General features: G+C 39.7%; 1 protein-coding gene across 1 annotated transcript in view; it reads right to left on the reverse strand.

Annotated features, from left to right (window-relative positions):
- Cht7 (chitinase 7) overlaps positions 1-27,598 on the reverse strand; it is a 340,104-nt gene that overhangs the window by 26,784 nt on the left and 285,722 nt on the right. The window contains exons 5-8 of the mRNA XM_067150566.2: positions 27,260-27,439; positions 16,811-17,244; positions 12,809-13,047; positions 7,048-7,244 (exon numbers count right to left, since the gene is read on the reverse strand). Coding sequence (XP_067006667.2) covers positions 7,048-7,244; positions 12,809-13,047; positions 16,811-17,244; positions 27,260-27,439 — 1,050 coding nt within the window. The remainder of the gene's footprint in view (positions 1-7,047; positions 7,245-12,808; positions 13,048-16,810; positions 17,245-27,259; positions 27,440-27,598) is intronic.

A 27,598-nucleotide genomic window follows, 5' to 3' on the forward strand; every position in this document is an offset into this window, starting at 1 on the left:
CGGCAGTGGCCTCTTCTAGGAACTATCCCGGGATTCGCCTTAGTGCAAGAGATTGGAAAACCACGGAAAACCAATCTCAGGATAGCCGACGGTGGGGCCAGCACCTCTCCGTCTCCCGAATACATAGGCTTAGAGCTACGACAGAGTCATGGCCACCCCTCCTCTGCTCGGTTGGCCGGTCGGAGTGCAGAGCTCTCGGGCTACGGACCAGCCGTGGCCACTTATGGGCCGAGCCCCACTCTGCATCCACAGACCGTCATATGCGAATTTTTGGACTACTTTTGTAGTGTGACGTAATATGCTTGGCTTCAAATCAGGATACTTTGCATTTCGAACGTCTTTATTCATAAAACTGTAGCGTGAATAGTTTATTAAACAGGGCACGGTACGAATTTCCTTACATCTGAACAGTAATGTTTCTCTGGGTGTTTAAATTTGAATTACAAGTAGCGAACGTGAAGGTATTGAGACATTACTGACTTAAGAATTTTTGCTCTGTTTCTCTTTACTTCATGCTAACTAGCAGGTGGGGCTCAGCACTTGCATAAGCTAGTCTTACGTAACTGCCCTTCACCAATCTGGGAGGCAATGAACTGAGCCATTAGCATGAAGTAGTGCAATGCACCTCGAGTGCAGAACTCGTTTCTCGGCTACAGGAACGCACTAAAAATGGCAGTTGATACTAGATTTCTCCCCATTACTCCCTCACATGAATTGAGCAGCATTGTTTCAAGAATTATTTTCATTAAAGTAGAACTGCCTTTTGGAATATTTTTCCAGTTTTGTTACGCAATACTAAGTACTGGAACCAGCAGTTTAATTGAGGTCACAAAATTACGTAGCCAACATGATTTATCTCTGTGATGAATTGAGGAGACATACCTTCAATCAATCAATCAATCAATCAATCAATCAATCAATCAATCAATCAATCAATCAATCAATCAATCAATCAATCAATCAATCAATCAATCAATCAATCAATCAATCAATCAAAGACACCATTCAAACCTATTCGCCTACTAATATCATTCTACGCCATCTCTCCACTGACAGCTCGGAACATACCACTTAGTCGAGCAGCTCGTCTCCTTTCTCCCAAGTCTTCCCAGCCCAAACTCTGCAACATTTCCGTAACGCTACTCTTTTGTCGGAAATCGCCCAGAACAAATCGAGCTGGCTTTCTTTGGATTTTTTCCGGTTCTTGAATCAAGTAATCCTGGTGAGGGTCTCATACACTTGAACCATACTCTAGTTGGGGTCTTACCAGTATAACGTCATCCGCAAATAGTCTTATCCGTGATTCCAGTTCTTTACTCATAACCTTTATATATATATAAAACATAAAGGCCCAATGATACTGCCCTATGGGACACTTTCTATACCATTACAGCATCAGATAACGCTTCACCTACTCTAATTCTCTGAGTTTTGTTTTCCAGAAATGTAGCATCCCATTGAACCACACTTTTGTCTAGTCCAATAGCCCTCATTTTCGTTAGTAATCTCCCATGATCTACCCTATAAAAAGCCTTGGACAGGTCAATAGCGATACAGTATATTTTACCTCCTGAATCTAAAACATCTGCTTGTTCGAAACATAGTCCAGAAAGAAAGCACTCGCTCTTTTGTTAATGGTACGTTCATTTGATTGTTTTACTATCATAAACATACATCTTCATTATAACTTTCTTGTCTTGCGCTGCCTAAACCGTTAAAGGTTTGTAGAGCAAGTAAAATTCCTACAAAAAAAAAAAAAAAAAAAAAAAAAAAAATCCGCGGAATCAAATAGCCACCGTATCTTTAAAAGTTCGCCGACGATAACTGTTTTTATTTGTTAGTCGTAGAAACCCTCACCTGGAGCCCAAGGTACGGGAGGACTATTCCTTTGGATCAATGAACGAGTTGGCCATGTGGTTAGGGGCGCGCAGCTGTGAGCTTGCATTCGGGAGACTGCGGGTTCGAACCCTACTGGCGACAGTCATGAATATGGCTTCCGTGGTTTAACATTTTCATGCCTGAAAAATGCCGGGGTTGTGCCTTAATTAAGGCCACGGCCGCTTTCTTCCCACTCCTAGGCCTTTCCTCTCTCATCATCGCCATAAAACCTGTCTGTGTCGGTGCGACGTAAAGCCAATCGCATAATAATAATAATAATAATAATAATAATAATAATAATAAATATCCTTTGAATCGGCTTAGCTCTGCCTAAAGCAGTAAAGATACCTTCAAACAATGTGTGTACGAATTTTCAAGTATTACCCACGGTTTGTTAAAATCTATTTCACTGCTATAACTAAACTGGTACGCCTTTGTGTTCCACGTAGTGATATTTTTACGAAATTAGAAGGGCACAATCGCTTGGATTTTCAAAACCTAGTTGACGCGGGTGGAGCCACGGATAAAGGCTGGTAAATACATAAATGATTAAATAGCAACAGCAACAACAAATAATAATAGATAACATTATATTATTATTATTATTATTATTATTATTATTATTATTATTATTATTATTATTATTATTATTATTATTATCATTATTATTATTATTGAAGTAGGCGTAGCGTACTGTTTTTCTCGATCACACGAATTGCACTTAGGTTCTACATATAATAGATCGACGAGTACATACCATTGAGAAGTTTTATACAGAGTTAAGATGGCATGACATAACCTGGGCTCAAACTAGGAACTTTTCTCATCCAGGCAATTGTTCTGACTACAAAATTACTACTCTGTAATCATATATCCGTAATTTATATTGAATTTGTATTATTACCTTTATTACTATTTTTAAATAAATGATTACCCTTAAAGAAAACATCTCATTTGTACGTGTGAGTTTCGAACTCGCATTTCACTATGCCTAAGATTACGAAATCGAATGCTGTCACAGGCGGTCAGTGTGCCAGTGTGTTGTATAACGGTGCTTAACTTATGAGAGATCTGTGTCATTAGATATTTACTTGCGCTCTAAACACCCATTTGGGGAGAAATTAATACTTTAGACGCCACATGAAATTGAATAGTGGTACACACGTAACACCATTATTATTATTATTATTATTATTATTATTATTATTATTATTATTATTATTATTATTATTATTATTATTATTAGAGACAGTTACATAATTCTAGACTGGTTCATATACATCTAGCATCTAAAACAATATTTTGGTGAATCAGATATTTATACAAACAATTATGAGATGTTGTGAACTATGAGATGTGGCCATATGTAATATTACTTTCACCACATGTTATTGTATATCGAGTTGGTTATGGTTTTACAACCAGTTACCTGTGCCTGCGGTATGCACAGCAGGAGCCATTTCACCTGATTACACAAGAGTGTCTCCAGCTGTTGCACGAGTTTATAATAGAGATCTTTAAAAAGCATTCTTTGTATTCAGATGCAAGTAACGGTAACTTTCTCATTCCGAGGTTGTTGGCATTTACTACCTTCTGTCACCCACAACCAAATCTCGTTTCCTAGTGGTTTGAATTATTTTCTTGTGAATTAGGCCTTCCTATTCTGATGTGTTTTGCACAAAATAAGATGTTCAGTGCGAGCGTTTCGAAGAGCACTTCAACATCTCCTCCATTGTTGCCGTTTGAGTCATTAGTCCGTGGACTGTTTTATGCAGATCTCCATGTCCCCCTATCATGTGCTAAACCTTTCCTTTCTACGTAACTACCACATCCTACATCTGCTCTAATCTGGTTGTCATATTCATACCTTGGTCTACCCTTACCGTTCTTACCACCTACACTTCTCTCACCTACACTTCTGTCTTAAGATGTGTCCTATCATTTTATCTCTTCTCGTCAAATTTGGACAAATCGATCTCTTCTCAGCAATTCGATTCAGTATCTCTTCATTCGTGATTCGATCTATCTATCTCACCTTCAGCATTCTTCTCTAACACCACATTTCAAAAGCATCTATTCTCTTTCTTTCTGAGCTACTTATCGTCCCTGATTCACTTCCAGCCATCCTTAGTTATTTTACTGCCCACGTAACAATATCTATCTACTTCCTTTAAGACTTCATTTTCTAATCTAATATTTCCTGCATCACCTGACCGTTCGACTCTCCTCCATTAACAACTCTAATAATGATGGTAGTTAAGCTCTTCACATAGAACACAGTGCTACCGTTCTGTTGGGTTTCTGAACTGGTGCCCTTCAGGCAGCATACGCATCAGTTTTTGTCTCTGCGATTTGCTGCCATTTACTGTCGTAGGGAAATGATACTTCACCTGACGGTTCTTAAGGTTGATTTAATTTCATAGGCCAGTCGTACAGTGCACCACCATAGATATAACATGAGCTTGCATCCGGGAGATAGAAGGTTCGAATCCCACTATGACAGCCCTGAAAATGGTTTTCCGTGATTTCCCATTTTCACACCAGGAAAATGCTGGGGCTGTACCTTAATTAAGGCCACGGCCGCTTCCTTCCAACTCCTAATCCTTTCCTATCCCATCGTCGCCATAAGACCTATATGTGTCGGTGCGACGTAAAGCCCCTAGCAAAAAAAAATTAGATATAATACATGTTAAGAATTATGGCAATAAGGCCTTCCATCATGAAATGTGCATAACCCGCAGTGAGGCGCGTCAATCAATCAATCAATCAATCAATCAATCAATCAATCAATCAATCAATCAATCAATCAATCAATCAATCAATCAATCAATCAATCAATCAATCAATCAATCAATCAATCAATCAATCAATCAATCAATCAATCAATCAATCAATCAATCAATCAATCAATCAATCAATCAATCAATCAATCAATCAATCAATCAATCAATCAATCAATCACTACTGATCTGCATTTAGGGCAGGTGGCAGATTCCCTATCTGTTGTTTTATTAGCCTTTTCTTGGATGATTTCAAAGAAATTGGAACTTTATTGAACATCTCCCTTGGTAAGTTATTCCAGTCCCTAACTACCCTTCCCATAAACGAGTATTGGCTCCGGGTTCTCTTCTTGAATTCCAACTTTACTTCATATTGTGATCATTCCTACTTTTAAAGACACCACTCAAACTTATTCGTCTACTAACGTCATTCCAAGCAATGTCTCCACTGACAGCTCGGAACATATCACTTAGTCGAGCATCTCGTCTTCTTCCTCCCAGTCTTCCCAGCCCAAACTTTGCAACATTTTTGTAACACTACTCTTTTGTAGTGGAACTTGAAAATAGGTGCAATAAGTATGGTATGAAAATTAGCCTCTCGAAGAGTAAATTGTTGTTAGTAGGTAAGAAATTCAACAGAATTGAATGTCGGATTGTGATACAAAGCAAGAACAGGTCGATAATTTCAAGTATTTAGGTTGAGTGTTCTCCCAGGATGGAATATAGTAAGTGAGATTGAATCAAGGTGTCATAAAGCTAATGCAGTGAGCTCGCAGTTGCGATCAGCAGTATTCTGTAAGAACGAAGTCAGCTCCCAGACGAAACTATCTTTACATAGGTCTGTTTTCAGACCAACTTTGTTTTACGGGAGCGAAAGCTGGGTGGACTCAGGATATCTTATTCATAAGTTAGAAGTAACAGACATGAAAGTAGCAAGAATGATTGCTGGTACAAACAGGTGGGAACAATGGCAGGAGGGTACTCGGAATGAGGTGATAAAGGATAATTTAGGAATGAACTCGATGGATGAAGCTCTACGCATAAACCGGCTTCGGTGGTGGGGTCATATGAGATGAATGAAGGAGGATAGGTTGCCTAGGAGAATAATGGACTCTGTTATGGATGGTAAGAGAAGTAGAGGTAGACCAAGACGACGATGGTTAGATTCAGTTTCTAACGATTTAAGATAAGAGGTATAGAACTAAATGAGGCCACAACACTAGTTGCAAATCGAGGATTTTGGCGACGTTTAGTAAATTCACAGAGGTTGCAGACTGAATGCTGAAAGGCATAACAGTCTATAATGATAATGTATGTATGTATGTATGTATGTATGTATGCATGTACTACTTTGTCGGAAATCAGCCAGAACAAATCGAGCTGCTTTTCTTTGGATTTTTTCCAGTTCTTGAATCAAGTAATCCTGGTGATGTTCTCATACTGTGGAACCATACTCTAGTTGGGGTCTTGCCAGAGACTTGTATGTCCTCTCCTTTACATCCTTACTTCAACCCCTAATTACCCTCATAACCAAGTGCAGAGATCTGTACCCTTTATTTACAATCCCGTTCATGCGATTACCCCAATGAAGATCTTTCCTTATATTAACACCTAAGAACTTACAGTGATCCCCATAAGAAACTTTCACTCCATCAACGCAGTAATTAAAACTGAGAGGACTTCTCCTATTTGTGAAACTCACAACCTGACTTTTAACTCCGTTTATCAACATACCATTGCCTATTGTCTATTTCAAAACATTATCGAGCTCATTTTACAGTTGTTCTTGTAATTTATTACTCTATACAGAATAACACCATCCGCAAAAAGCCTTATCTCTGATTCGACTTCTTTACACATATCATTGATATATATAAGAAAACATAAAGGTCCAATAATACTGCCTTGAGGAATTCCTCTCTTATTTATTACAGGGACTGTAATTTTCTGAGTTCTATTTTCTAGAAATGTAGCTACCCATTCAGTCACTCTTTTGTCTAGTCCAGTTGCACTAGTTTTTGCCAGTAGTCTCCCACGATCCACCCTATCAAATGCCTTAGATAGGTCAATCGCGATACAATCCGTTTGACCTCCTGAATCCAAGATATCTGCTATATCTTGGTGGAATCCTACAAGTTGAGCCTCAGTGGAATAACCTTTCCTAAACCCGAACTGCCTTCTTTCGAACCAGTTATTAATATCGCACACATGTCTACTATAATCAGAAAAAATGCTTTCTCAAAGCTTACAATTCGGTTTGGTTATTTCAATATTGATGTAGATAGAGTAACTGAAGAGAAGGGGAGAAATGGCACAACGAATCAAGATAAATCAAAACGGAAATTATTTTTAGGTGGTCTCCAGGGGTCTAAGTGTTCTTTTTACTTACCGTTTAAGTCAACCAGGTTGGTGAGGGCTGGGGCAGCGACCTGTTTGGTAGGGTTTCGTACGCGCTTCAGAACCTCGCTGACGTCGATCTTGATGGGGGCAGGTTTGGTGACGGTCTCTAGATCGATAGTGTTTGCTACTTTAGACCAGTCGATGTCCTTGGCGTCAGGTCCTCGGGAAACACCCAGAAGCTCCTCTCTGAGAACACAGTAAAAGGTACTGAAGAATACGGGACAAGAAGTCAGAAGCTTAAACTATAAATCATAACAAACAGAATACCTTTTTTAGTGGGTTCTGTAGGCCTATTCATAGAGCATATGATCCAGAAGTATCGCAGCATAAACTGGAATTGTTAGGGACCCTTGACTAAGATATGACACTACATAACTAAGTACTTTTACGATTTTCGGAGACGCCGAAGTGCTGGAACTTAGTCCCACAGGAGTTCTTTTACGTGCCAGTAAATCTACCGACACGAGGCTGACGTATTTGAGCACCTTCAAATACCACCGGACTGAGCCAGAATCGAACCTGCCACGTCGGGGTCAGAAGGCCAGCACCGCAACCGTCTGAGCCACTCAGCCCGGCCGAGAGATATGATACTGCTGGGTTTCTATGTCAATGCAATTGTTAAAAAATAAAATGTTAAACACTATTTGAAGAATAAATGAACACATATTATGTGAATGTATTAACAGCATAGACATAGATAAAATATCGCGATTACTAAACATTGAAATAGACTTCATGGTAAGTACAAATGATTGAAAGACAGTTATTTATAACATCGATTGTCATACAGGTTGACTACATATTTTTAAGTACCTAAACGATTTAACAACAACCTTTCTTCTGCAGTTGCAAACTACATTTAAGGTACAGCCCTAGAATTTGCCTGGTGTGAAAATGCACAACCATGGAAAGCTATCACCACGGCAAACCATCTTCACGGATGCCGGTAATGGGGTTCGAACCCACTATCTCCCGAATGCAAACCAACGGCTACACGATTCAAACTGCGTAGCCAACTCTCTCGGTAAATTTGGATTGATTTCAATTGTTATGGCAAGATATGACTTGAAGGAGGCTGAAAAATGAGAAAGTTGTTGCCAAATCCGTCGTACATGATTTCTACTGTAGTAGTTGCCGTACCGAATGTTTCATGGCATGGGAAGTCAAGTAGTAGATATTAGATCACTGACTACTACTAATAAATGTTTTCATTCCTCCCCTGAACGAGGAGGCGGACCTCCTAGACGATAACGCCGTCTTTCAGGCTAGGAGATTTGTATCGGAGATGTGCCGAGAGGGTGAGAGGGTTGGAGGCCGTGACCTATACTAAGAACTCTCCCGGTATTGACCTTTGTGCAGGAAATGGGAAAACCACGGAAAAACATTGTCAGGACAGCCGACGGTACGGACCAGAGAACACAGAGGCGTAGAGCCACGGCAGAGTCGTCGCCACCCGTCCTCTGCTCGGTTGGCCGGTCGGAGTACAGAACTGTCGGACCACGGTCCAGCCATGGTCAGTTGTGGGCCGAGATCCACTCTGCATACGCCTGGCGCAAAAACCGGGGTGTATCACCAAGACAGTATTGAGTTGATGAGACCTAAATACTGAATATATTGTTTTTCCGATATATGTACTTTTTCTGTCTTATTTACGAAATTCATTTTATAGTAGCTCCACTTTATTCAATGATTCTTCTCGCAAGACTAGAAATATGACTCGTGTCGGTAGATTTACTGGCACGTAAAATAACTCCTGCGGGACAAAATATCGGCACCTCGGCGTCTCCGGAAACCGAAAAGTAGCTAGTGGGACGTAAAAAATAAAATTTATTATTTATTCGAGGAATATGAGTCCGTTTCTACGTTGACAGGTTCCGTTTTTAGTAGCCTGTATGAAGTGCCGTCTAGTGTGTATTTTAAGTACGATAGTTGCTCTGTTATTTGTATGCTGTCTGGTAGGATATATAATTAAACAACTTTTCTGTTCCTGAAAGTACTATCTGTTTCAGTGTCATTTCTGCAATTAATTGTAAGCGATTCTACAATATTATTGGCTGGGTTTACTACGTTAATGCTTCAGTTTTCCCACTGTCTAGCGGTAGACATGGCGTGAGATTTGCAAGTTTGGAGAACTATTCTATGACAGAAAGTTGACCATGCCTGTTACAACATAATTACGAAGTTCGGCACGAAAAAAATCTGAAGGTCCCAATTCACTCCCTTGAGGTATTCCGTTGTCCACATGATGCGAATAAAGCTAAGGCCAGCTAGGTCATGATCACAGACATAATAAAGTGAACGTAAAGTATCAGAATAGACAGGTTCTAACTGTAACAAGAGTCAAAAGGTGAACTACTTTCCATTAGGACGGCACGAGCCATTATGTTACAACAAACAAGAAACTATGCCATTATACATTAACTTCAATGTCAGGCTTGAAGGCAACAATGCGGAAAGAAATTACTTAGGGTATGTTTTAATGAAGAAAAAACTGCAATAAATTTTACAATGGACATAACAGAAGTGTTAAAAATTGACGCAAGTGAATGTCTAGTTTTGAACTATAGTTTAGATAAACCAGACATTCTATAAAGAAGAATCATGAGAAAAATCTTAGGACCAATGAAATCTCAATGGACAATAAGAAGTACGTAATTGGGAAATATACCAGAACATAGAAAATATAACAGAAACTATTTTTTTTTTGCTACGGGCTTTACGTCGCACCGACACAGATAGGTCTTATGGCGACGATGGGATGGGAAAGGCCTAGGAGTTGGAAGGAAGCGGCCGTGGCCTTAATTAAGGTACAGCCCCAGCATTTGCCTGGTGTGAAAATGGGAAACCACGGAAAACCATCTTCAGGGCTGCCGATAGTGGAACAGAAACTATAAGAAAAAAAAGGGGGATTGGTACTTTTTAGACATATCTATAGAATGGATGACAACAGATTGACAAAACAGATATTCAAATACCTTTGGGAGAGAAAGTCAACAACGAGCTAGATACAATAGGTCAAGAAACATTTTGAAATATATAAAATATGAGAAGAGGAAACTATAGAAAGAGAGATTTTTAAAAATATGTTTTTTAGAATGGAACGATTCCAGGGAAGAATGAAATGGAAACTCGTTCCAAAGTGGTCTGAGCAGAGAAGAAGAATAAGGCATAGTGCAATGATGAAGCAATACTGGAAAGAACGGAGAGGAAACAAAAAGGAATTGAAATTGCTTCATCGTAAATTAAAAAAATAATAGTATAAGCATAGGCACCATTTAGTGTCAATTTTGATGTTACGATTTACTCTACCAGATAGCAGAGAAACGTATCTCTGTTCGGAGATCTATGGGTGAATATTAATTAATATTTTTTCCGGGTGAACACCAAATATGTCAAGAAATTTCCGCTCCTCCATTCTCTTACCCCCCCCCCCCCCCAACAAAAACGCGTGGCAACCCATCCATATCTTGACCACGCCCAATGTTGCTAACTTCGGAGATCTCACGGGATCCGGTGTTTTAAAACGGATGCCTTACATGCAGATATCATACGACATAGAGTGCCAAATAGACTTTTCTATGCCCTTCGAAAATCCAACTTTCCCTGCTGGTTTTGAACCGGCGGACTTGGATATTCGCTGATCCAAAGAGTGAGTTAAGATAAAGGTATAACCTAACAGAAGAAGGGACCCTGGAACAAATTCCTCAGAGTTGATGGTACGTAAAAGGTGGACAGAGGTAAAACAGCGAAACCAAATTCAATAGGAATTATTGTGGACGTGCAGGAATATGAAAAAAATGTGTCTGGAGCGAAGGTTGCTTGTTCACTGGATTGATTAAGTTTTCATTTGCTACATAAGTAGTCACCAGCCGATAGGACTCCATAACAATGTTTGGCTATTGTTAGCAGCACTGTCAATGTCCTTTCACTAGAGCTCTAAACATGGAAAGATTTGGTGGGTAGAATTGCAAGAGAAAGTGTCTAGGAAGGTGGAGTAAACCCGCTTTCAATAAATTGATTGTGCAGACTGTTAAGATCGGCTGTAGAGCGTAATCGGTGACTACACGCTGTGGGGTGACTGGCGAAGATGCAGTCTTGAGCTAGCCCGTTTTGACAGTGAATTATCTGGCAGGACACAGCTTCTGCTAATATTCAGCGCTTGGTTTCCGTTAAAACTAATTAAGAGAGGAAGGTCCGGAAAGCGACACACTGGTGGAGGTTATTTATGCTTTAAGGGAATTTGTTAACCATTCCGTCGAAACGTGAACGGACTTTGCCATCAGTATGCTGACATTCGGGGCAGCAGTCTCACTTTAATGATTTTTTCTGATATAAAATAAAAAGTCCACAGTTCTAGCCCTTCAGGCAAGCAATTCAATGTTGAAAACTCCCTAGGGGTATGAACTACGAATTTTAGGTAAATAACATAGAATAATGCATAAGAATATCTTTATTTATTCCTAAATTACAATCCTTTCTTAATCATCGTTATCCGGTCAATTAGATCACGGCCGGCTGGATCCCTCGCTGGGCTCCTCTAGAGCGACGCATCAAGTTGGCCGTGATTAGATTAGCAGTTTACCTTTTCTTACCACTACGTCCGGGTCCATGGCTGAATGTTTAGCGTGCTGGCCTTCGGTCACAGGGGTCCCGGGTTCGCTTCCCGGCAGGCTCGGGAATTTTAACCATCATTGGTTAATTTCGCTGGCACGGGGGCTGGGTGTATGTGTCGTCTTCAACATCATTTCATCCTCATCATGACGCGCAGGTCGCCTACGGGATTCAACTCAAAAGACCTGCACCTGGCGAGCCGAACATGTCCCCGGACACTCCCGGCACTAACAGCTATACGTAATTTCATTTTTTCCACTACTACGAGCGCTAATGTGAGTCAATGCATTGTTTCACTTAAGCGCCACTACGAGAGCTAATGTGAGTAAATGCATTGTTTCACTTAAGCACCACTACGAGAGCTAATGTGAGTAAATGCAGAGTTTCACTTAAGCACCACTACGAGAGCTAATGTGAGTCAATGCATTGTTTGACTTAAGCACCACTACGAGAGCTAATGTGAGTAAATGCAGAGTTTCACTTAAGCACCACTACGAGAGCTAATGTGAGTCAATGCATTGTTTCACTTAAGCACCACGACGAGCGCTAATGTGAGTCAATGCAAAGTTTCACTTAAGCCCTTATAACTACATTCGGTGTGGACATTTTTCAAAAAAATGCCCGAGGGCATTGAACCAAGGAACGCATTACAGAAATGATTATGTAAAAAAGTTAATTTGGCTATGATTTGAATAAAAAATAATACTTGTTACGAAACAAGCTATTTTCCGAAACTGGGTCTAGGCAGGAAGTAATTTTCGAATTTTGTTTTTTAGTTTGATGGAACTATCCAAGACTCAGAATTTGAAACCTTTCCGGGCCCTTTAGCCCTTCAACGTTCGGCACAATTGAGGAAACTGCCTGATTTTACGTTTTTCGTTGTATGGGGACCGCTACTTTGTCTGCGAAGAAATGTTTTCAACAAGAATAGTAATGGCCATGAAGGCCCATGGAGCAGTGGAAGATAAAGGCTTACGCTGTCTGAAACCTCTCAAAAGTGCAATGGAACCTTCGAGGAACATTCAGTTGAAATTGCTTATAAAGAAGTTCAAGTATGATGCATTTGCATTTGTATAAATAAAGAGGCGTGGACATCGACTCATCAAAGATGATACAGATATCAAGGAAAGAAAACTTACCTCATAGCACCAATGAGTGGATATTTGACATTTCCTCCGCAGACAGAGCCAGTGAAGTCATCCATGTCTACCGTCCAGACCATGGCGCCACCGAAGCCATTGTCCTTGATCCAGTGCATCTTGTTCCTGATAGAGCGTTCGTCGTCAAAACCAACCCACTGGTCACCTTGCACGGCGTACGGGACCTTCATCTCGTCATCCCACACGTAGGTAGCGCCATTCTTCAACATCTCGCACACCTGAATGCAGAGAGTGGGATTGTGATTTAGTGCGATGGTGATGATCTACTAACGAAATATTATTTTATGATGAAGCGGAAAACTCAATATAAGTCAATGCTTCTGTTAACACTGCGAACTGTTGAATAACAGTGACGAAAAATTTACTAAGCTGTCAAACTTCATATTCTGATCGATAATCGCCACCTTTGAGTTGTAGACGACCATAACTGAAAAGCAATTACAGTTCTAATGTCATCCGTACATAATATTAACTAAGAGATCACAGATGACTCGTGTTATCAGAAGCGAAAAAGACGAAGAAGCAGCAGAAGAAGAAGATTATTGAAATAAAGCTGTTGTTATTGAATGAACATATATTCGTGCATCTTCATTATAGACTGTTATGCTTTTCAGCGTTCAGTCTTCAAACCTCTGTAAATGAACTAAACGCCCCCACAATCCTCGATTTCTTAAAACTACCTCCGTAGCCTCGTTTAATTCTCTGCCTCTTATCTTTAAATCGTTAGACATTGAGTCAAACCATCGTCGCTTGGTATCCCTCTACTTCTCTTACCTTCCATGACCGAGTACATTCTCCTCCACCAATTCGCCTCACATGACCCCACCAAATGACGAGAGCCGTATTCTTGCTTACAAATTGGTCACAAACTGTCATTGATGTAAGAGGAAATGGAAAATCAAACAGATAACCTGACACATTCAAGACATTTGATCAAATTGCCCGTCAACTGCTAGAAAATGCGAACCCACCTTCTACAACCAAGTCCCGTAGGAAGAAATTTGAGAGACAACCCGACCAAGAAACTACTACCTTGCTACGACATTTTACTCAGGCTGAGTTAGATCTCATCCAGAGTAAATGTCAAAATGGGAAGGCTGCAGACCTTGATGATATAAGAGTTGAGCAGATTAAGAACTTTGGGCCGATTTCTAAGTGTTGGTTGCTGTATCCAGTCTTGTAAGATTCATAAACTTTGGACGAAAGCTATGCGTAAACCAGGAAAGGATAAGAATAATTCTAAAAGTTATCGTCCTGTCTCTCTCCTCTGTCATTTGTATAAAGTTCTTGAAAGGCTCGTTCTAAACAGAATAACGGAGAAGATAGAGGCAGTCTACATATCACAACAGGATGGATTCAGATAAGGAAGAGCTGCACGTCTCAGGTGTTGAAAATAACACAGCACATAGAAGATGGTTTCGAAAGGAAAGGGATTACAGGAGCTGTATTTGTAGATCTAACAGCGGCTCATGACACAGTAAATCACAGTCTATTTCTTATGAAACTTCATAATGCTACCAAAGATTATCACTAACTTGCTTCATAATGAAAATCCTTGAAAATAGAAGATTCTTAGTTGAATTTCAAGGACAAAGACGCAGATGGAGATCGCATAGGAACGGATTACCATAGGGTAGCGTGCTTGCTCCAGCGCTGTTCAACGTTTATACTAACGATCAACGCAGGGAACGCAGAGTTTCATCTATGCAGATGTTTGTACCATACTTGCCAAAATGTTGAGCAGGCACTTACTAATGCATTGACAGAATTGTCTATTATAGAGAGAACCACTTGAGACCAAATCCCAGTAAAATTCAGACTTACGCTCTCCACCGTAAAAACAGACAGGCAGCAAGAACCCTTAATATTATCTGGGAAGGAATTACACTAGAACACTGCACAACTCGAAAATATCTACGAATTACCCTCGATCGTGCTCTAACTTACAGGAGGCATTGCCTGAATACCAAACAAAAAGTGGCAGCCAGAAACAACATTATAAGGAAATTAACAGGCACAACATGGGGAGCTAACGCTTCAACTGTAAGAACATCTTCCCGTGCACTCTATTACTCTGCCGGGGAATATGCAAGTCCATTGTGGTTTCGATCTCGTCATGCCAAGTTAGTAGATGTTGCTCTTAACGATACTTGTCGGATCATCACCGGGTGCTTAAAGCCCACTCCGCTTGACAAGTTTTATTGCCTTGCTGTTATTGCACCTCATGATATTCGTAGAGAGGTAACGGCAAAACGTGAGATGTACAAGGTACAAGCTTCTCAAGCAAATTCTTTGATCAAATTGCCCGTCAACTGCTAGAAAATGCGAACCCACCTTCTACAACCAAGTAATATGATGGCCGACTGTTGATGGTTACTGAAAAGAGAGTACCCGTGGGGAAGGTTATGTTAAGGTGACAAATGGAAAAGAATGATGTCTTGAATGTGTCAGGTTATCTGTTTGATTTTCCATTTCCTCTTACATTAATGACAGTTTGTGACCAATTTGTAAGCAAGAATGCGGCTCTCGTCATTGGACAAGCCACAAATACATTTCCTTATTTACAGGAAAATATGACGTGATGGAGGAAAACTGGTGTTCCATTATAGCGTCCCAAAATTATCATACAACGATACTAAAAATATAATATAAAATAAAAATATTTAAAAGAACGTTGAGAAATCTCTTTTCAGTTGCAGAGTAGTGTACTATCGCATAAATAATGAGGCGTAGACATCGACTCATCAAAGTATGGTTGTATGGTTTTTAAGACTCAACGATATATTAATTCTCTCAAGTGAGTGTACTGAGACTCTTTAGTTTATGTTGTTGTTCGAGTCATCAGTCCACAGACTGGTTTGATGCAGCTCTTCACGCCACCCTATCCTCTACTAAACTTTTCATTTCTACGTAACTACCACATCCTACATCTGCTTTGACTATCTTTGCATTTACTGTCATCGTTAGTTAATTTACTACCAAGTAACAATATTCATCTACTCCATTTGGACTTCATTCCTAATCAAATATTTCCTGCATCACCTGACTTTGTTCGACTGCACTCCATTACTTTTGTTTTGGACTTATTTATTTTCATCTTGCACTTCTTCTCTGAGATTGTCCATACTATTCAGCAATTTCTACAGAACTTCTGCAGTCTCAGCTAAAATAGCAATATCATCGGCAAATCTCAGGGTTTTGATTTACTCTCCTTGGAATCACAATCCAAATTCCTATTCGATTTCCTTTACCTCGTGTTCTATGTAACCAGTGAAAACGAGGAGGGATAACCTTTAGATCAGAGGTTTTCAAACTATTATGAGATTGTACCCTTCACTAATGGCCAAACGTTTAATGTACCCCCCCCCCACAAAAATCCCTAAATTATAGCTTTAAAAATATCAGTACTTGGTTAATTATTAAGACATTTTTATTTTATTATAAACCTCTTTTAAATTCACATCGTAAATAGGACGAGATATTGAAATTAAATACATTTTTAACACATTACAAGAAATTTAAGAGTTTGTGTCTGTATGTGTAACAATACAGTTTGTATGAAATTTTCACATTGTGCTAGATATGAGTCTCAATATCAAATGGATACATACGGATGAAAAATGTTTGATCTTAATTCAGGAATTCAGACATTGTGAACCATAAACATTTCAATCGGATGAGAGTGCTTGCATGTTGTGACAAAGTTTTCTGATGTCTTGTAGTCCAGGTGAAATCAAGCGGAGCGTGGCTCTATATATACTTAATTGCATTTATTTATTTCCATATTTCAGTTTCCATTTTTCTCTGAAGGCTGCTCGTGTACCCCGCTAAAAGTCTCAAGTATACCCCTAGGGGTAAACGTACCATAGTTTGAGAAACACTGCTTTATGTTATATCGCATCATTTCGTTCTACATGTTAGTATCAGCTGGTTAAGAGGGAAACGTCTAAATTATTACACATCAATAACTAATATATTTACCTCATAGTAAGCAAGAAAACCGCTCTCCTTGGTGTATTCTCCGGCTTTACCACCTCCAGAGGCTGGGGAGTTGACCTTGAAGGCACTGAGGTTAGAGAGAGTAAAAGTACGGCCGTAGGTTCCCATACCGATCACCATCTTCTCCTTTGGAGCTCCGAGTTTGACCCACATGTTAGCAGCATGGTCCACGGAGAGCTGTTTGCGCCATTCTGAGTCTGAGGACGGGGCATACAGGGGTGCGTTATGGCCAGTCTCTCGTTCCCATTTGCCGTGAAAGTCGTATGCCATGAGGTTGATGAAGTCCAGGTAACTAGCCACAGCAGGAACGTCATAACCTCCCCGAACATTGTCAGGACCTACTGGTACAGCAGCCGTCAGTAACAGGCGAGGTTTCTTCACTTCCTGAGCTTCAGCTTCAAAGGCTTCACGCAATTCTGTAAAAAATAAAGTATTATTATTAAAACTATACTCTAAGTGTACGGATAAACTGAAGTCAGATTGTAAGTTTCACTGATAGGAAAAGTTCTCTCACTTTTAATTACTGTGTTGATAGGGGTGAAAGTTCTCGAGATCACTATAAGTACCTAGGTGTTGATATAAAGGAAGATCTTCATTGGGATAATCACATAAATGGGATTGCAAATAAAGGGTAAAGATCTCTGCATATGGTTATGAGGCTATTTAGGGGTTGTAATAAGGATGTAACGGAGAGGGCATGCAAGTCTCTGGTAAGACCCCATCTAGAGTATGGTTCCAGTGTATGGGACCCTCACCACGATTACTTGATTCGGGAACTGGAAAAAATCTCAAAAGCAGCTCGATTTGTTCTGGGTGATTTCCGACAAAGGAGTAGCGGGAAGAAAATGTAAAGTTTGCCCTGAGAAGAAATGATAGAAAGGAGATGAGCTGCTCGACTAAGCGGTATATTCCGAACTGTCAATGGAGAGATGGCGTGGAATGGCATTAGTAGACGAATACGTCTGAGTGGTGTTTTTAAAAGTAGGATGTATCACAATATGAAGATAGAGCTGGAATTCAAGAGGACAAATTTGGGAAAATATTCATTCATAGAAAGGGGAGGTAGGGATTAGAATAATTTACCAAGGAACATGTTCGATATGTTTCCAAAATATTTACAATTATTTGAGAAAAGACTATACAACAGATAGGGAATCTGCCACCTGGGCGACTTCCCTAAATGCACATCAGTGATAATTGAACAACTGGAGGTTTCCACCCATGCAGAAAATCCTAGAAAATCCACTGACAATTGAAAGATCTTACCCATGAGTAATTCCAGTACATTTTCATGCAAATAATACAACGCATCCGTGCATTATCACCTAGACAATAGAAGCTGGTGTGTAGAGGCCATGTTTTTCTGTATCAGCTTGTGAACAGAATCTGTTCCAGTCGATCAAACTCTTTATACTATGAAAGAATTACAAAGAACTAGAATGGCAACCAGTGCCAAGGAGAAAGTACAGACCTAGCAGAGTTCGGGATAACAACATTCAAGATTGCCGACGGTGAGATTCGAACCCACGATCTTCCGAATGCAAGCTCACAGCTACGTCACTCAAATCACGCGGTGAGCTCGTTCGGTGCTTGCGTATTTAAAATGCTACTTGTTGAAATGGAAAGTAGAGTTGAATGCATAGTAATTGTCACTGGCGAGATTGTAAGTGGTAAGATTGTCAAGACCATTGTCACTTCTATTGCGTGTAAGTTAAGATGCCTTTTAGGTTACTTCGCTTCTCATTGTATACTGGTGGAAAGTTTCTACGTGAAAGTACCACAGTCAGAGAATGGAGGAGCTCAATTTCATGGGTCTCTTTATTTTGCACACAGATTAATGGTGAACAATTCCTTTTTATTGCCATTGCGACGTGTCAGAAGAGTTAAGGGTTAGACAATTTGTTGCTTCAAATGGAGATCTTAAGGCGGTTAGATAGAGTTTCCCCAGACGGTTGTGAAAGTGAAAATTCTTTAAGTGGAAGTGCTGCGTACTTTCCAAGTGACATTCAATTATTTGATGCAGAAATCTACACTTAACAAAGAAAGGCATCATTAAAAAAAGACAAAGCAAGTCGTGACAAGCCTTGATGATTATCAGAATTTTTAAAATCCAGGAGCCAGTTCTAAACTGGGAAAATAATATTCGAGGCCTGCTACCAATGTTTGTATTGAAGTTTAATATATTTTTTCACTACGTCGTAGTCGAATGATGGAAGTTTTACCACTAAGGTGTGATCTAGAAACCGTAAGTTGAAAGTATTGACGAAATATAATTAGGTCAAAGGTCTTATAGGAAAAGAAAATCAGTTTTATTAAATAAAGGGAAGGAAATTGTTCAGATTATTTTTCTAGAAGATAACATTATACGGCAGAAGAAACTAACAAAAGTTGAAGAGCAGATGCATAGTGTAACTTGTGACATACTGTATAAAGCCAGTAGTGGTCAAGAACTAGTGGTAGAACTGTAAAGAACAGTCACATACCACGAACTCAAAACATTTCTAGTTTCAATCTAGGTCAAGAACCCTTCCTTTGGTACACGTAATGAAAGAGCTTTATTTTGTGGATAAATATCTACTGATTGAGAGCATGAGCCAATTAAAATTGGTATTAACTTTCATTAATTTTTAAATGGACTTGTCTAACGCAAACTATGAAGTGAATTCTCCTAGTAACTGTTTTTAAACCTATTCGTAAAAAGTAGTTATTTATCCCCAAATTACAACATTCCTCCGAGAATTTTCCATGAGTTGTGACTCGAGAGTGGTCGTTCAGTGTTTTAGAAAGAATAATAACAGCTTTCGGAAATTTAACTTCAGAATAGTCAATTTATAATTGGGCATCCTTAAAAGAGAATCTTATCTCCTGCAGAACTTAACTTTGACTCTCTTGTTCCACCAGTTTTGCTGTCGTAAAAGCACGAAGAAGGGATCCTTAGTTCACTTGCTGATTTATCAATACTGAGTATGGGATTTTAATGAGATACATTTGTAGGTATATAGAGTCATTTAGTTATTTGGTGAGATTGAAAAAGTATGAAAAACAATTAAAACAACATGTTTTTGTCGATAGTAATAATAATAATAATACAAACTGCTTTACGTCTCACCGACGCAGATAGGTCTTAGGTCTTATGGCGAAGATGGGATAGGAGAGGGCTAGGAGTCGGAAGGAAGCGATCGTGGCCTTAACTAAGGTACAGCTCTAGCATTTGCCCGGTGTGAAAATGGAAAAACATCATAAAGTAAAAGGTAAATTGCAGAAAAATTAACTATGGTAAATATTAGTTTGTAAATCGGGAAATTGACGATTGGAATGCATTACCTGCAGCTGTCTTGAAAGTCTTTTCCCAAAAATGTAAGATGCTTCAAGAATAGACTCCAGTATTCTGTAAACTGTGTGTAGATTTCTATGTGATAATGTCATATTTTAATGTAACGCTCAATTCACTGTAAACTGTAGTATCAAGGCATCTGAATTATTTACGGGCTGGTCCTCGTGGTGTAGGGGTAGCGTGCCTGCCTCTTACTCGGAGGTCCCGGGTTCGATTCCCGACCAGGTCAAGGATTTTTATCTGGACCTGAGGGCTGGTTTGAGGTTCACTCAGCCTACGTGATTAGAATCGAGGAGCTACCTGACGGTGAAATAGTGGTTCCGGTCTAGAAAGCCAAGAATAACGGCCGAGAGGATTCGTCATGCTGACCACAGGACACCTTGTAATCTGAGGCCTTCGAGCTGAGCAGCGGTTGCTTGGTAGGCCAAGGCCCTTCAAGGTCTGTAGTGCCATGGGATTTGGGTTTGGAATTATTTAAGGTACCGGTACGTGTGAATTTGTATATGATTATGCTGGATTTAGACATTTTAACTAGCAGTATTTCTTGTAAGATTCCACGGAATTGCTTCTTGTACTCTTGTTGTACTAGTTGTAGTTGTTGTTGGGTAATTATGTTTTAACTTTACTTCGTTATCAGACTACTGTAAGTGATCATTTCCGAATTGCGACACATTTAATAAAAATAGTAATAATCTTCAGGGCTACCGACAGTGGGGTTCGAACCAATTATCTTCCGAATGCAAGCTGATAGCTACGTGACCCAAACCGCACAGCCACTTGCTCCCTAATAATAATAATAATAATAATAATAATAATAATAATAATAATAATAATAATAGTGTCTGAAATCATGGCTAGTCTATGAGACCAAATCTTACAATCCACCATGTATAAAACAAATACAGATGGCTGTGATTTTTTAATTATTTTATTCTATTTACTTCTTTAAATCCGCCTGGTGGCTATGACCGTTAAGGCTATATGGTCTGAGACCATGGTTAGCTGGTTCGAGACCCGTTGATCGAAAACAATTCTCCTTCAGAATGTTGGCCAGAGGGTAGCAGAGGTGGTGGAGTGCAATTTCCAATCTGTAGATAGCGTGCCGAAAGCCTGGATTCATTTCAAAACCTCTCCTTAGTGCTCATATGGATATAGATATAAATGCTGTTGATGGTAATTCATCCGTCGGATGGAGACGGTAAGCCCTGAGCAGACCTCTCGGTGCCATTTGACAGGAGTAGGCTACCTGGTTTCACCCTATCATTTATCACGTCATTCATTTCATCTTATTAATACCTCTGACGACGTTGACGCCCTTAAGGTTTGGCCATTAACATTTTTGTCGTAAAGGACCTTGGAAGATGTTTGTGATTTTTCCGTGGTTTCCCATTTTCACACCAGGAAAATCCTGGGACTATACCTTAATTAAGGTCACGGCCGCTTCCTTCCCACTCCTAACCCTTTTGTATCCCATAGTTGCTATAAAGCATATTGCACAAATTAAATAAAAACACATGCATTTTGTTACTTGCTTAATTATTTTCACATCGGTATTGATTAAAAGATTGATGCAGCACTCAGGAATTAACATTTAGTTGGAATGATTGTTTTCAAAAGCGTATACAATGGAAAATCTACTTGTAATTATTTCTAACATAGTAGATATTAGTATCAAATTCACGTTGACGCTCCTCACACAGGACGAAATGTTAATTAGTAATCATAAGAGATTCAGTAAGCTCAGTAAACCTAGAATGAATGTTATGAATCTTATATATCATAAAGGGTTGTGCTAGATTCCTTGGTAAGATGCTAAATTACCGGTGACTGTAATGTAAATCTAAAACACGACAGAAATTCTCATCCATTCCGGAGAAAATGAATACTAATTGGAAAACATTTTTTGCAACTTGAGGAATATTTCAGTAATTGATTATCTTTTTTGAATTTATAAATAATGTTTCAATTAATTTGTAATGGAAGTAGCACTCATTAATAATTCAACTGACGAAATATAATCTCTTTCAAAGCTATCTGACTCCAACGAATATTTTATGGTAAATATGGTGCAAGACTAGCGAGAACAATGCACATTACAAAACGGAAGTTCGTGAGACTGGATGGGAATTTCGGTATGAGCCAGCCATCAGTCATTGGTTATGGTGTCACTCACCTTTATTGCTTGAGTTCATCTTCATAAAATGTAATTTCATAACTTGAGAATCACGACCAGCTAATTACAATTTTAGACAAATCAACCACAGTTTATTCGTAATGAAGGATGCTAGGGAGAGATGATACTTTCTAGGATAACGAAGATCTTAAACTAGTAATTAAACTTTGCACTAGTACTCAATCATCAGTACTAACTAGGCGTTTGCACGAAGGGTATTACTATGTGTAAGATATGTCTTCAAAGAATAAAGGCAATGCATTTGTTTGGACAGAGAAACTCATTGGGTTCCCAAAATATAGTCTGTCGTTTCCGTGGCCATGTGAAAAGCAGGATGCATACTTTAAAGCACCCCTCGAGGTGGTTTTCAACACAACGTTTTGTTTTATATTGGAAGATTATGGATTAATTCCATTACAGCTTTCAACTCAGGAAGGGCATCCGGCCATAAAACAGGGTCAAATACACAGTTTGCACCCATGACCCCACAGGTGTGAGAAAATCGGTAAAAGAAGAAAATAATAGTTTTAAAAATTCACCCGTTTATATTCTTTTACCCCTTTAAGTGGATTTTCCAAAATAAAAAGTATCGTGAAGTAAGAAAACATTTTCAACTATAACCCTATCTTGAACGGTAAATTTTGGCGTCCAGATGAGTACCTTGCATTGCTATATGGTCCAATCCAGTGCAAGCCTCTATATAACACCATTGTTAATAATCATAATTTATTTTATTGGTTTACTAGCTGTTAACCTCGGCTTCGCTCGCGAGGATTTGGTACGTTGATAAAAATTAATTGTTCCTCGGTACTGCACCAAGACGTTATCTGAAAACTCACCAAAAAATTGCATTTCATTTACCCCAGAACCACTTTGTAAACCACGTTTGTGGCATTGGCTTTTGGGGCTAAGATTACCTGGCTACTGGCAGAGCTAAATCTGGAACATGCGACATGGAACTCTACATGTGAGAAACAGTCCTCTTTTAATTCGAAAAAAAGTTCCTTTATTTCTAAAGAAGATTCCAAATACCGATTTTCACGTCTGTAACATGCTAGGTTTTGTGATATATTGTAGATAATCTCGCTGCTGTAAGTATACTGGAGCTGACGTTGCCATCGTTACGGCAGTACATTTCTTTATCCGATTCCTAGATTAGGGGTAGTGTGCTGCCAATATCTCCATAACGGTTGGTTTTAGGGCTTTAAAACATGGTTTTTGGGCCCGCAGGGCTTACCTAGTTTTGTTCTTTGCGTCAAGGGACTTAAATTGAGCTTTATCTCGTCCTTGTACGACAAATTCGATATTTCGCCTATATTAGCCTGGTATTGTTATATCGACCCCCGTACCCCCTTGAATTGTTTTGAAAATAAAATGCAGCCTATGTCCCTCAGGGATAATGGATATTTACATTAGTAAAATAGTTTTTAGAATCGGTCCAGTAGTTCCTGGGATTAGCCCTTACCTACAGTGAAACTTTACCTCTTTATATATTATTAGTATAGATTAATGGTAATGCTAAGCCCTAAGACTAGAGTAGCAGAAATTATGCCCTAGAAAGATTAGGTAAGGTAGAGTGTGGTGTGAAAAGAGGAAACCACGGAAAACCGTATTCAGGAATGCCGACAGCGGTGCTCCAACCCTTTATCTCCCTAAAGCAAGTTCACAATGTCGGACAGCCAACTCGCTCCGTTTCAAGATTTTGCGTTTATAAATAAAGAGCCTAGGTGAAACGTAACACAAAGGAAAAATTCTGTAATGTGATTTATGCAATAAATTAAATATAATTTTCTCCGATTTGTATGTCTATGGTTCTTAGTTCTTATCAACTTAATGTTTTTTCTAATCTGCTTTATAGAAATCCGGTATTTAAATTATTCAGTCACTAACAAAGAAGGCCTTTCTGCACGATGATACAATTACGACTAGATTTATTTGTGTACTTATTTACCACTGAGGAGAAATACGATCGAAACAAGAATTTGGCCTCTTCTCCCATGTTCCATTTGTATTTTACCAATCTCCAGCCCAAATACCTGAGGAAATCAATTTGCCTCCTGATATTTATTACTCAAGAAAGCAGCGCACGTTATTACTGATCCTATAAAATCTAAACACATGCTTTACAATTCAGACAATAACGAAAACAAAGTGGTCAGCTGGAAAGGGTATATTTCTGTCAATATATCATATCAAAACCTACGAGACCCGTAGTACCATGCTATTCCACCCCTTGTATAAGTACTGGAGCATACCTGGGCCCTCCTCGGCGTACTCTTCGCGAGGTGGTCTACAGGAGCTCTCCTGAGGTAATTTTTTAGTGGCTCCTGAGGCATGGCACTGCACGTTTCAAAATAAGTCCCATGAGTGCTCAATTGAGTGGAAGCCTCGAGATACCGTTGGTTTTTCCATTATGTAAATGTAAGCTTCCTGCAGGAAAGTGCTCACAAGGCGAGTATGGTACACTCGTGAATCGTCGTCTTGTAAGAGGAACTTACTGCTTATAATGTTGGCGGTAGGGTTGAACAATGGGCAGGAGGAAACTGTCCCAGTAGTCTGCATAGCCTTCAAAATGTTCTCCATGGTGATGAGTTGGGCCGACGTTCATACATAATGCCTGCCCAAAACCCATGACTGATCCTCGGCATGTCGTCCACAGGGTGGTCGAGGCGTTACTGGTCTAACCTACCCCACGCTCCCTGTTGGACTGTGGGCGCTGCCTGCGTCGCGCATTGGTAGCTGGCTCTCCTCACACTATCAGACGTCAGATACGTCCTGCACGTGTGGTAAAGAGTACCTTATGCCAACAATCCAGGTCCCAGTCCAGGTAGTCTCTTTCCCACATTTTCATGGCATCATCACTAGTGGTGAACGTATTGGAGATATGGAGGCTACATTGTAGAGGTGGTTTCATAGTGTCTGAGCAGACATAACACTTTGAGCTGCCTCCAGGAAGGCATCGCGGAGTTCTGCCGCGTTCTCCTCTCGGTTTCTACACGTCATAATTCATTGGTTGCGGTCGTCACGTGGTTTTATTCGCCGTGAGAAATCGCTGCAAGGTATGACTTCAACATTTCGTATAAGGCGATAACTTTACCATCTTCGAACGACATCACTGTGGAGTATGCTGACCCGACGAGCAATTTCCCACACTGAAATGCCATCCTGTTGCAAGGTAACGATATGGACACGATTGACCCTTCTAGGCATGGCCACTAACCAAACAGAACACATAAACTGCACAATGCCGTTCAGGATTGCAAAAGTAGCGCTTTCTACTGGGATATACCGAGGCCACAAGCCTTGCTTCAGCTCTCAATTGGCAGGTGACGATACATACAGATCTACTGTGGCAATCATGTTTGCCGATTAAGAAAATAGAAACATAAGCTTGAAGCATTCAGGTAATGCAAAACATCTCTTTGAACAGTGTATATAAGCAGTCTTAACAAGCGTAACAATTAATGGAAGGTACTGTCATCCTGACCATTGTGTAATGTGATTTTTATTTTATTGGCAACCAGTGTCTGCGATCATGAACACAACTGTTTGAATGTTTTCCAGTGCCTTGAAATGTGTGGCATGATTTCATGATTGTCTCTCCTTCTACGTTATGTTAAGCTGTCTTCTTTATTTCTTCCTTTATTTTCTTCTACCACTTTTATCATACTGTCGAGCATGTGTGGATATGACCCTGTTTTACGGCCGATTCCCCTTCCTAACGCCAACCCTATATGGAGGGATGTAATCACTATTGCGTGTTTCTGTGGTGGTTGGTAGTGTCGTGTGTTGTCTGAATATGAAGAGGAAAGTGTTGGGACAAACACAAACACCCAGTCCTCGAATCAGAAGAATTAATCAAAGGCGATTGAAATTCCCGACCCAGCCGGAAATCGAACCCGAGACCCTCTGAACCAAAGGCCTTAAACGCTGATCAATCAGCCAATGAGTCTGACATGTTAAACTGTATTATATGTAATTTATCTATGTATAAGGGGGAGTCAAATGAAAACCGAACACCCGCCATAACACACAATCCGCGCGAAATGTGGCAACACTGTTTTTACATGCCGATACTGCCATTGCTGTGATAGGAGGATTGCATAGTGGCAATTCACAGATGCACTCAGTTCTTGGGCAATGTCTTTGTTGGTGCACGGACTAGTCTGTGTGTTCTAGCTGTAGAAATGGAGGCAAGCAAAGAAGAGCAGAGCAGTGTGGTTTGTTGCCTGGTGGCGCAGCGCGATGGAGACACATCGCAGAAACTGCGCGTCATGAAGTCAAAACGCCCTGGAATGTTGTCGGATTTAGTTTGGGAAACACTTCAACATCCTCCGTACATACCGGATCTTTCACCTTAACATTTTTGGTAACCTGAAGAAAGACATTCATGGTCGTCGATTTTATTCGGTTGAGGAAGCGCAAGAGTGGATCTTTCAGCGACGTACTTCTTTCTACAAAACTGGAAGTGATCGTCTCGTCTCCCAGTGGGTTAAATATATTAACGCTTTTATTAATAACTTTTGAATAAAATCATTCCATGGTCATGTTGTAGCGGGTATTCGGTTTTTATTTGACTGCCCCTTGCATTACAACCTGGTGATAATACAATAGTATTCTAATTAAACATCAGCTTACTAGCATGACTAAACGTGAATCCGACAATGCTTCAATCTTTCTAAAGATTTTGTAATAATGTATAACTAATATTGAATATCATATACCTTTTGGCGAATTAATTGTCATAACTGACTGAACAAGGCATCTTCTGTATATTATAAATATTTTCACTAGATATCCGGTGATTATGTTCCGGTCAGATTTCATAAATACTAAATTCCTGAATGAGTGTTGACGACTTAAAACAGTTTTCTTGGTAATAAAATGGTTCAAATAGTTCATACAGGTTCGATTTCATGCTTACCTTTGAGCAGAAGTACGTAATTCTTCTTGTCATCTGTGCCCTTAGGATATTCCCAATCTATATCCAAACCATCGAAGTTCCTGTCGCGCAGGAATGGGATAGCGCTGTAGATAAAGGTTTGACGGGCATAACGAGTAGCAGACATAGCCTTGAATTTCTGTGTACCGAAAGACCAGCCACCTGAAAATAAAATAATACAGTAAATGGATGATATTAGTATATTGTTTCCAAAATGTTCAATTTTCTGAAATAAAATATTAGTTATTAGCTTCTTGAGGAGTAAACGACGGGATTTAGCCCATCTTGACACCAATCATGAGAGAAAGAGAATTATTTTCG

Source organism: Anabrus simplex, chromosome 6, assembly GCF_040414725.1.
Source record: "Anabrus simplex isolate iqAnaSimp1 chromosome 6, ASM4041472v1, whole genome shotgun sequence".
NCBI classification, from domain to species: Eukaryota; Metazoa; Arthropoda; class Insecta; order Orthoptera; family Tettigoniidae; genus Anabrus; species Anabrus simplex.